The sequence below is a fragment of the Brassica napus genome, chromosome C4, assembly GCF_020379485.1.
Source record: "Brassica napus cultivar Da-Ae chromosome C4, Da-Ae, whole genome shotgun sequence".
Classification (NCBI taxonomy): Eukaryota; Viridiplantae; Streptophyta; class Magnoliopsida; order Brassicales; family Brassicaceae; genus Brassica; species Brassica napus.
The window spans coordinates 40,948,925-40,958,729 of NC_063447.1; the positions used below are offsets into that span (position 1 = coordinate 40,948,925).

Here is a 9,805-nt window from a genome sequence, read left to right on the forward strand (position 1 = left end):
GTAGACAACTACGACGGTATGTTCTGCACCAAAATAGATTCCCTTGAGCTAGGATTATTAGAAACAAGCGACAACTGATTTAGTTAAGACTAGGGAACCTATTGATCAACTCTCTAACGCTTGCCTAAGGAAGCATCGATCAACGCTAAATCAATAGCATCGATCGACGCTCGAAGCGACATGTGAGATATTGAACTTAGTCAATAGAATTGATTCACAGCGGAAGCTGGATACCTTTTATTAGACTTTGAGTTCTAGGATTGTCAACCTAAACATTATATATCACTATAATCATGATTACCTGAAACCCTAGGTTTAGCTATTTCTCTTAATTATTTACAACCTCAATCAACTGAACAATTACTTGTTCACTTTGCTTTCATTTATTCACTGTTTTAAACCTATTTGTCTAGCTTAATCTTTACTGCTTTAGATCTATTGTGTGCCTCCCTCCCAGTGGATTTGATCTCTATATACTGCAATTGAACCTCTTATTTGAGAGAGTAAAGTCACTCTAGGGTAATTTGAGTGATATCAACCAGCTGCCTAATATGAGATTGTGGATGTACAAATATGGACTATTGTACTAGCGATGTCTAGATATACACATATATCCTTAGAAGATAGTGATGGGTTTGAGACTAGATATGTACTATCAGAGTATTGATTGTATTTGTATGGTGCATTAAGCGCATTGTATGTTCTGTGAGGTGTTTTAGATATCGTGTTTGTTTCATGATAGAGCTATACTCACATGTTCGGTATTCTACAGCTGAGTCAATGGTTTGTGTGTTTAGCATTCATGCCTCACTGAGAGACTCTCATATTATTCACCCCTCTTTTCTCTCCTTTTCAGATAAGTTTGACAAATAATTGGATATCTCGATGGTTTGGTATCCATAGACAATCGGGGGTTTTCTTTCGGTTTATTCGATTTTTCCAAGGTTCTAAAAATCGTCTAGGCAGCGCCTAGGCCCCCGCCTAGGCGGTAACTCGGTCCTATCCGAAAAGATTTTCTTAAAATCCGATTTATACCGATTTATATGATTCAAATTGGTTTTAGCTGTTCTAAATCAGTTAAAATTAGTTAAAATCGATCTAAAATTGTCTATATATGTTAAATTAAGCAATAATATTATTACAAATCTACAAATTTGTCTACTTTCTTCTATTTTGTATATCTAATTTTGATAATTCATCATTTTTTATAATTAAACTTAAAAACTAAAATATGTCATATAAATGTATAAAGTATATAAAATAAATTAATAATTTGCTAACGCCTAGGCCCCGAATAATTTGCCTAGTCGCTATTCCTCTATAAAGCGCCTAGTTACCGCCTAGCGATTTTTAGAACATCGGATTTTTCTATTCGTTTAATTTTAAAAGAATTTTTCTTTCTGATATAATTCATTAATGTTTTGGTATTTATTCGGTTTTACTCATTTTTAATCTCGTTTATTTCTTTATCGGATTTAATGGTAATGAAAACATGATTAACGATTATTACATTAATAATTGGACTTGTGAGATTACTTGAGAGAGACGCTAGGGTAAGAGACACGTCGTTTTCGAGAAATGATGAAACGGGTGTTGCATTATAGCTAAGCTAATGTGATCTCCTGATTTATGTCAGAATTAGATGATCATGTAGTCTATTTCAAGGCGTGTATATCTATTTTTAGCAGAAAAGGAAAATGAAAGATCAGAAAGTGTTGAACCTATCAACAATACCCGTTAAGCTCTCCCTCTCTCTCAAATTTCTCTTCCATTTGTACTTGTATGCTTTTTGACCTCGTTTATTTTGTTTGAATTTTTTTTTGTTACAATATTTTACCAAGTTAGGGTTTTTGTAAAACTGTGTCATGCCCTTGATTCTTCTTCAGCGTTAAGATCATTCGTTGCCTTTAAATCATCACGCTATTGATAAAAATGGACAGTGGAGAATTAAGTAGGGTATTCCAAATATTTGATAAGAATGGAGACGGGAAGATCGCAAAGAACGAGCTGAGGGAGTTCTTTAAAAGTGTGGGTATTCTCATCCCTGAAAAAGAGATTAATGAGATGATAGCAAAGATGGATGTGAATGGAGACGGATTCATGGATATAGATGAGTTTGGATCATTGTATCAAGAAATGATGGAAGAGAACGAGGAGGAAGAGGACATGCGAGAGGCATTCCGAGTATTCGATCAGAACGGTGATGGGTTTATCACAGGTGAAGAACTGAGGTCGGTTCTTGCATCGATGGGTTTGAAACAAGGAAGAACACTTGAAGATTGCAAGGAGATGATCAGTAAAGTTGACGTTGATGGAGATGGTATGGTTAACTTTAAGGAGTTTAAGCAAATGATGAGAGGTGGTGGATTTGCTGCTCTTAGCTCCAGTTAAACGTTCCTTGTATTTTCCTTTTGTTTCCGCTGACAATAATTTTGTGATATTTATCAAAAGACGTTATGAATTTTCGTAATGAACACTAGATTTGGCAAAAAGAAGTTAAATTAACGAGGTTGTATTTAATCAAGCAACTGAGTTAAAATGATTGTTGTCTCCTGTTACTTTTATAGACGGCACCATGTTGTTGTTTCATTTAAAAATCATTTAGTAAGGGCATCATTATCGCCACTTCGTAAGCCCACTTCTTAGCCTTTTTGGGTCGAATAATAAATCAAAAACACGGGAAATGTTTACTAACGGGCCTTAATTAAGAAGTTTGGGTGGACGTCCTTAAGTGCCAGGTTGCAGCTGCATATTGGCTTTAGGGTTCGAAAAAGGGAAAGTCGCGTTTCGGTCTTCTCATTTCCGTCTTCTTCTTGTTGAGAGCTCGTCGGCGAAGAAAGAATCGCCATAGGTTCGCCGTAGACGTCCATGCCCAAATCCTCATCCTCTCCTTCATTCCGATCACTCCACATCAATCTGTTGCTAGGTCCTCTCGTTGATTGCGCAAATCGAAATCCTCTCCGTGCATGTCAAGCGTCGAAATCCTCTCTGTGCATGTCCTCTCGGTGATAGCCCAAATCGAAATCCTCTCGGTGCATAGCCCAAAACAAGGTATGTGTTCCTCCTCCGTTTTGAGATTTTAGAGGATTTTTGTGCGATTATACGATTTCGGTTTGTGATTGTATGGTTTGTCTATGAGTAATTTAAATTGAAAATTAGTCTAGATTTAGGGTTTGCTATCAGATTATGGTTCGTCTTTCTCATCTGTGAAACGGTTTGCAATGATACTTTAGTGTTGGTTTTTTTTTCCTGGGAATACATTGCAGGATTGTAATGAATTTGTGATGAGAATGAATTTGCGATGATACTTTAGTGTTGATTTTTTTTCTGTAAATACATTGCAAGACTGACTATATAATGAATTTGCGATGATACTTTAGTGTTGATTATGAATTGATATGTGCATACATTGTAATAAAGTGAATCGTCTTTTCTGACATTGTTATAGATTACTCTTCCGTATTGTTTGCTATCAAAATACATTGCTAGACTGACTATTGTTTTTAATGTTAGCTCTGCTTTTGTACCATTTTACTGTGGTGGTTAATGCTTGCGAAGTGTTGTTTAGTTTGAAACCAAATTCACCTTTTAATTTAATTGAAGTGTAGTTTGTTTGTAACCGAAGTTTGCTTTATCTTAGTGTAGCTTTATCTTAGTGTAGTTTGTTTGAAAGTTCAAACCAAATCACGTTTTGGTTTAATGAACCTGTAAACTTGAAAGCTTTGTAGTTGTGTAAAGTGTAATAACTTTTGATTAGACATTGGTAGTTTATGGTTAGTCTTTAGTATTGGAATTTATTACACTTAAAGTTTCACCTATTTAACGAAACTCATCCTCCTTTCTGTCATATAATCTCCATCGTCTTGTTTCTCTCTTCTTTCCTAAAACAAGTAACCATTCCGGGTTCTCTTCATTACCCCCTTCTCTGTTCTTGTATCTATCGATTCGATGCATCCATATAGTAATTCCTCTAGCTATGTAGGACTTCTCAACAGTCAAAATGAGAGTGTTCTATAGGGAAACTTTCTTTATGAGAGTTTTCCTTCTAGTATGAACATTGGAGCTTCAAATATCCCTCCCTTTAGTTCACAACAATCTGAGGCTCCAAGTCCCCAAGAAGACACACCAGCCCAGCGTAGGGAGAGAAGAAAATGGAGCCCTGCCGATGACGAGGTTCTAATAAGTGCCTGGTTAAACACTTCTAAGGATACTATAGTTGGTAATGACCAAAAGGGAGGGACTTTCTGGGAGCACGTTGGAGAATACATTGCAGAAACTCCGCATGCTAAAGCGAGTGGTGACAGGAGGATGCATCTCAACTGTAAGCAGAGGTGGCACAAGATCAATGATCTCACAAACAAATTTTGTGGGGCCTTTGCAGCTGCAGAGAGACAACAGAGTAGTGGTCAGGGTGAGAATGATGTTCTGAAGGCCGCTCATGAAATTTTCTATAGTGATTACAACATTAAATTTAACCTTGAGCACGCATGGTGTGTGTTGAGGTATGAACAGAAATGGATCAACCTCAACACTCCCAAAGCTACTGGCCCTGCGAAGAGGAAAACTGGTGACGAATCCGCACAATCTTGAAGTGTCAATGTCGATGATCATCAGATACGGCCTGAAGGGATCAAGGCTGCAAAAGCAAGAAGGAATAATGGTTCAGGGAAGGCTCTCGATGATTATAAGACCATTTGGGAGATCAAGAAGGAGGATTTGGCTATGAAGGAAAAACTGTCAAAGCTGGATATACTAGACACTCTCCTTTCGAAAAAAGAACCTCTAACTGAGTCTGAAGATGTTGTGAAGAACAAACTACTCCAGTATTTCTGAGAATGATGTGTTCAAATAATGTGTTCTATGGTTTTATCTGTTGCTTTGTTTGTATGTTCAATATGTTTATGCTCGTTGCTTCATGTTTCTGGTAGTTGCTTCATGTCTGTTGCTTACTTAATTTGTATGTTGACTCTGTTCCCTTCTAATATTTATGCTAAAGCTTCAGTTGTGGTTCAAATAAATTTTTTAATGGTCAATCTGTTGCTTACTTTGTATCTTCAGTGTGTATAATTTACTAATATTTTTTACAATTTTTTTTTTGCAGGTTAAGTAACAATGGGACTTGATTACAGCTATAGTCAGCCATCACAATCAGATACGTTTGGTGGGCACACAGTATCCAGTGGCTACGACGAGACAGCCGATCTTATTCGTCGGGATCAAGAAGAAATAAGAGACAACATTGCTGAGCAGGTTCATTACCCGCCTCAACCTGAGGTGGAGTTTGGAATCCCGCAGATATGTTACTGTGGTCGTCAACCCCTTCTCGCAAGCTCTCATTCTCGAAATCATCCAAGTAGACTATACTACACCTGCGCAAATGTTGATGATGGCGACTGCCATGTTTGGAAGTGGTGGGATGTCGCCGTTATGGAAGAGATGAAAGCAAGGGATTTACACACCCTCGAATTGGCTCAAAAGGTAGATTCTCTTACCCTTATGGGTGACTATGTGACTGAGCAGAAGGTGGCTAAACTAGAGGAGATGGTTTCTAAGCTAAGTAACAAGAATCCAGTGTTTACCAATCGGTTTGAAATGGTTGTTGCTTTCATGGTCGTTGTTTTAGTCGTAATGGGGATGATGGTCATGTTTAAGTAGACTGCTTATGTATTTTAGCTGTAATGGTTGTTCATGTCGGAAAGGTGTAATTTGTTAACTACTTGTCCGTATGCTGTTTTGTAATAAAGAGTATTTGTATGTATTTTACTTCTCTCATGTCGGTATGGTGTTGTGATCACGGGAGTTAGAAACATATAAACACGTGAAACAACACAACAAAACAAGCAAGCAACTGTCAGAAGAAACTAACAACACAAATCTAGTGTCACAAGACTTCAAAACTATTAACATCACGTGAGTTTATAGGGAAAATATCAGAAGGGAAACATTGTGTGCTATAAAAATATAACATCTTCTCTCATTACCTTCACCACAACTCATCTCTCTTGAACTCTCTTTCCAAACATTTCCTCCCCATTCATTTTTTTTTAAAAAAATGGCTTCTTCTTCTCATTATCATTACCACAAAGATGATGATGTTGAATTTGAATCCCTTTTTGAAGAATTATAAGAAATCCCAGATACTTTTCCCGAACCGAAAGAGTGTAAAAAACGTATATTTATTGAGAGAAACCGGGAAGAAGGCCACATCAACCTGTGGAATGATTATTTTTCTGAAACTCCTACATACCCTCCCAATATATTCCGGCGACGGTTTCGAATGAGCAAGTCATTGTTCCTACGTATTGTGCATCGTCTCTCTACGGAAGTAGCTTATTTTGCTCCAACACAAGATGCAGTCGGAAGGTCAAGTCTATCACCGCCCCAAAAATGCACTGCAGCCATTCGTCAATTAGCATATGGTGGTGGGGCTGATACAGTTGACGAATATGTAAGACTTGGTGAAACCACAGCTCGAAAATGCTTGCACCAATTTACCGCGGGAATTATCCACTTGTTTGGAGATGAATACCTAAGACATCCAACAGGGGAGGATCTTGAAAGACTACTCGCTAAAGGAGAAGGACGTGGATTTCCCGGGATGGTTGGAAGCATCGATTGTATGCATTGGGAGTGGAAGAATTGCCCTACCGCTTGGAAAGGTATGTATTCACGAGGAACTGATAAACCAACAATTGTGTTGGAGGCCGTAGCTTCTTATGACCTATGGATATGGCACGCATTCTTTGGAGCTCCAGGTACTATGAACGATCTTAATATTCTAGATCGATCACCTGTTTTTGATGACATTATTAAAGGAATAGCTCCGCAAGTCAACTTCAATGTCAACGGAAGGGAGTACGATTTCGCCTACTATCTCACGGATGGTATTTATCCGGAATGGGCGACATTTATTCAATCTATCCGACTACCACAGGGTCCAAAACATTCACTATTTGGTAAAACCCAAGAATCTGTCCGAAAAGATGTTGAGCGTGTCTTTGGAGTCCTGCAAGCTAGATTCGCCGTTATTAAAAATCCATCTAATTTATGGGATAAATCTAAGATAGCAAATATTATGAGAGCATGTATCATACTCCATAATATGATTGTCGAAGATGAACGACGTACACAGACTCAAGATGAGACGTTTCAAGATGAGGATATTTCTTTTTGCGTCAAGATGCCCACCGAGCTTTTCAATACACTTGATCGTCGGGAAAAAGTTCGGGGTAGACCAATCCATAGACAATTAAAACTTGATTTGATCGGACATATATGAGATCAATTTGGGTTTGAAAATTAAGATTTCATGTTTAAGTTTCTATGAATTGAATAAAAAAGATGCTTTTATGCATTTTTTTTTCAACTTTGTAATCTTTTTTTTTTCAATTTTTGTTCAACTTTTTTATTTTCTTATGTTTAATGTTATATGTTTTGTTATAAAGTCCTCGCAAAAAAATTTACAACATAAAAAAATTATTACTATTTAGCTAAGAACCAACAAAAGTATCTACCAATAATCTCCACTTTTAATCAAGTATCTTAACAAAATCACTTAATCTAATTATATTAATAAACTAACCTAAGATATGCAATTAAAGTCCTAGCAATGAGGATGGCCTAAGCTGTCAGATCTTTTGGTTTCTTTTCTTCCCATGTCGATCATTTAATTTTTGTGATGTAAGGAATTCTTTTAAAATGGCTGATAAGCTTGAATACAATGATAGAAGTTTGCATTATGCTATTTTTTTATGTTGATTCAGTCCCACTGAGCTGGCTATGATAGCTTCAGAATCTTCTTAGGATTAGAATAGCCTTTTGTTGAAAAAAAAATTAAATCATACCAACCCAAACTTTAGCTTTATTTTTCGGCTAATTGTATAATCTGAAATCGATACGTACTGAAAGTATACACTTATCGACAGTGGGCTTAGGAGAAGTCTTCATCTTGAGATTGGATCAAGGCGGAGAGCATAATAGAGCTAAAGTATACTTTCAGAACTTTTGGACCCGGTTAAAAGTTCCTAACGTACTCTTTGAATAAGGATCAAGCTAATCTTAGTTCATTACAAAGAACATATGTGCCTCGATGAAGACATGTGCTTGGAGAGAGGCGATCGTGCCGTAGATGAAAGACAATCGTGCCATGAGAAGCGAGTGTCTAACATAGATTATTTGTCTGGTTTTCTGTGTTTTTCTGTATATCCCCTCCTAGGCAAGCTGTCTCTTTCCTTTTCCTTCTAGTGTTTTCGGCCGACATACTTTTCCTTAGTGATTTTCCAATATTTTAATGGGCCGAGTTCATTGTTTAATAGGACTTGTTGAGAGACAAAGCCTATCTCTAACAATAAGCCGCCTCCCCCCAGTTCGTTGAGAGAAATGAAATGGATATATATCTGCGAATTTTACGAAAAGGGTTATGAGAAAATGAACTCGGTGCTTTGTGCCTATGACGATCTAGGCAGTTTCTGTAAACTCATTCCTAGATGAAAGCAAATTTACTGTGAACTCATGCTTAGATGAAGGCGAGTTGATTTTGACCTCATTGCTAGATGAATGCAAATTTACCTTCATATTTGATCAACTAGGCGAGTAACTAGAACTTCCATGATGAGTTGAACCATGCCTAGATGAACATATTGGCTAAGTGTCTGATCAGGACATAGCCAACATTATCAATCAAACATATTGGCTAAGTGTCTGATTAGGACATAGCCAACATGTTGCGAACTCGACCCTAAGATAACATATTTTTGAGCGTTACTTTAACTCGGCATAGTGTGTAGTTATATCCTCCAAGAAAACCAACTATCCGCCGAGTTTACTATGTCACATATATGAGTAATGAGGTGGACATGATATGCACATATCATTCGCTTTGGCAAGTCTAGTGTGATATTGATGTATCTTTCAACTCAGCCTTATTATAAGGGAGAATTGGAAAAAAAAGACACTTTCAATTTTTATTTGTCACAATAGGACTTTTGATATTTTTGGTCATTTTGGATAGGTTTTACCCTTCTCTAATGGCAAAAATAGTAAACTAAGTTTTAAAAATATAAAAAAAAAATATGAAAACCATTGGAAACTTAAGTATGATTATTTATATGTTACACTTTTTTAAAAAAAAAATACTGGAATCATATTTTATTTTATGTTCTAGCTACGGATAGAATACTCATTCTAGTCATCTACTTAGTTCAGAAATCGGATACTAAGTATTATACATAGATTTATCCTAAATATATAACGCAAACAAAACTTTCTTGTATATTCTATCTTAGTTAGAATTTGTTAGGTTATATTCTATCAAAATGTCGTTAGTCTACCTGTAGCTTTATTACAACTTATAGCCACGACTCTATGATTAGCCTTTTCTTGTTTATGTGTCATAACATGTTCTGCTAACCTTATGTTACGCCTTCGGAAGAATAAATTTTACACCCTATCTACATTGTTCTGCACAACATAGGATACATATTATAACCAAATCACGAAAATATGAAAGTTTCCATATTTTCGGTTAATATTTTTCTTAAATCTACACAAAATCCAGAAAAAATATACCCTAAATCTCGTACAGTATCTTCTCTTCCATGTCAAAAAATCATCAAAACTGCTCTTTCCTTCACTCGAACCCGAGTTATTCAAGAGAAAACTACACACATGCCACTAGACCACACATGATTCATGATGCTTTGATACGTATACTAGTTTATATACTATCAAGTATGATAAAAAACTTAATATTAATCATTGATTAATCCACGATTAATTTCTGGGTTATTGTATATATTGAATTTTC

At 36.4% G+C, this 9,805-nt stretch overlaps 2 protein-coding genes across 3 annotated transcripts; both read left to right on the forward strand.

Moving 5' to 3' along the window:
- Window positions 1-652: 652 nt before the first annotated feature.
- On the forward strand, window positions 653-8,722 carry LOC106397609 (calmodulin-like protein 2). Of its 2 annotated transcripts, none has more exons than XM_048754726.1 (2): window positions 653-3,051; window positions 5,102-8,722. In XM_048754726.1, the coding sequence occupies exon 1, from the start codon at window positions 1,933-1,935 to the stop codon at window positions 2,389-2,391; it is 459 nt and encodes a 152-aa protein (XP_048610683.1). In that variant the 5' UTR covers window positions 653-1,932; the 3' UTR covers window positions 2,392-3,051; window positions 5,102-8,722. The 2 variants fall into 2 exon arrangements, with proteins under 2 accessions (XP_048610683.1, XP_022557024.2); XM_022701303.2 differs by having other exon boundaries at window positions 2,420-3,051.
- On the forward strand, window positions 4,051-4,833 carry LOC106399128 (glutathione S-transferase T3-like). Its single transcript, XM_013839599.2, has 2 exons — window positions 4,051-4,502; window positions 4,593-4,833. The coding sequence occupies exons 1-2, from the start codon at window positions 4,051-4,053 to the stop codon at window positions 4,831-4,833; spliced, it is 693 nt and encodes a 230-aa protein (XP_013695053.2).
- Window positions 8,723-9,805: the final 1,083 nt, after the last annotated feature.

What these genes read in the sequence shown, in the direction of transcription:
- LOC106397609 (XM_022701303.2), top strand. Translation starts at nt 6,278, where the DNA reads ATGAGCAAGTCATTGTTCCTACGTATTGTGCATCGTCTCTCTACGGAA.
- LOC106399128 (XM_013839599.2), top strand. Translation starts at nt 4,051, where the DNA reads ATGAACATTGGAGCTTCAAATATCCCTCCCTTTAGTTCACAACAATCT. An exon ending in CACGCATGGTGTGTGTTGAG is followed by an intron (nt 4,503 to 4,592) that starts GTATGAACAGAA and finishes ACAATCTTGAAG; the next exon opens with TGTCAATGTCGATGATCATC.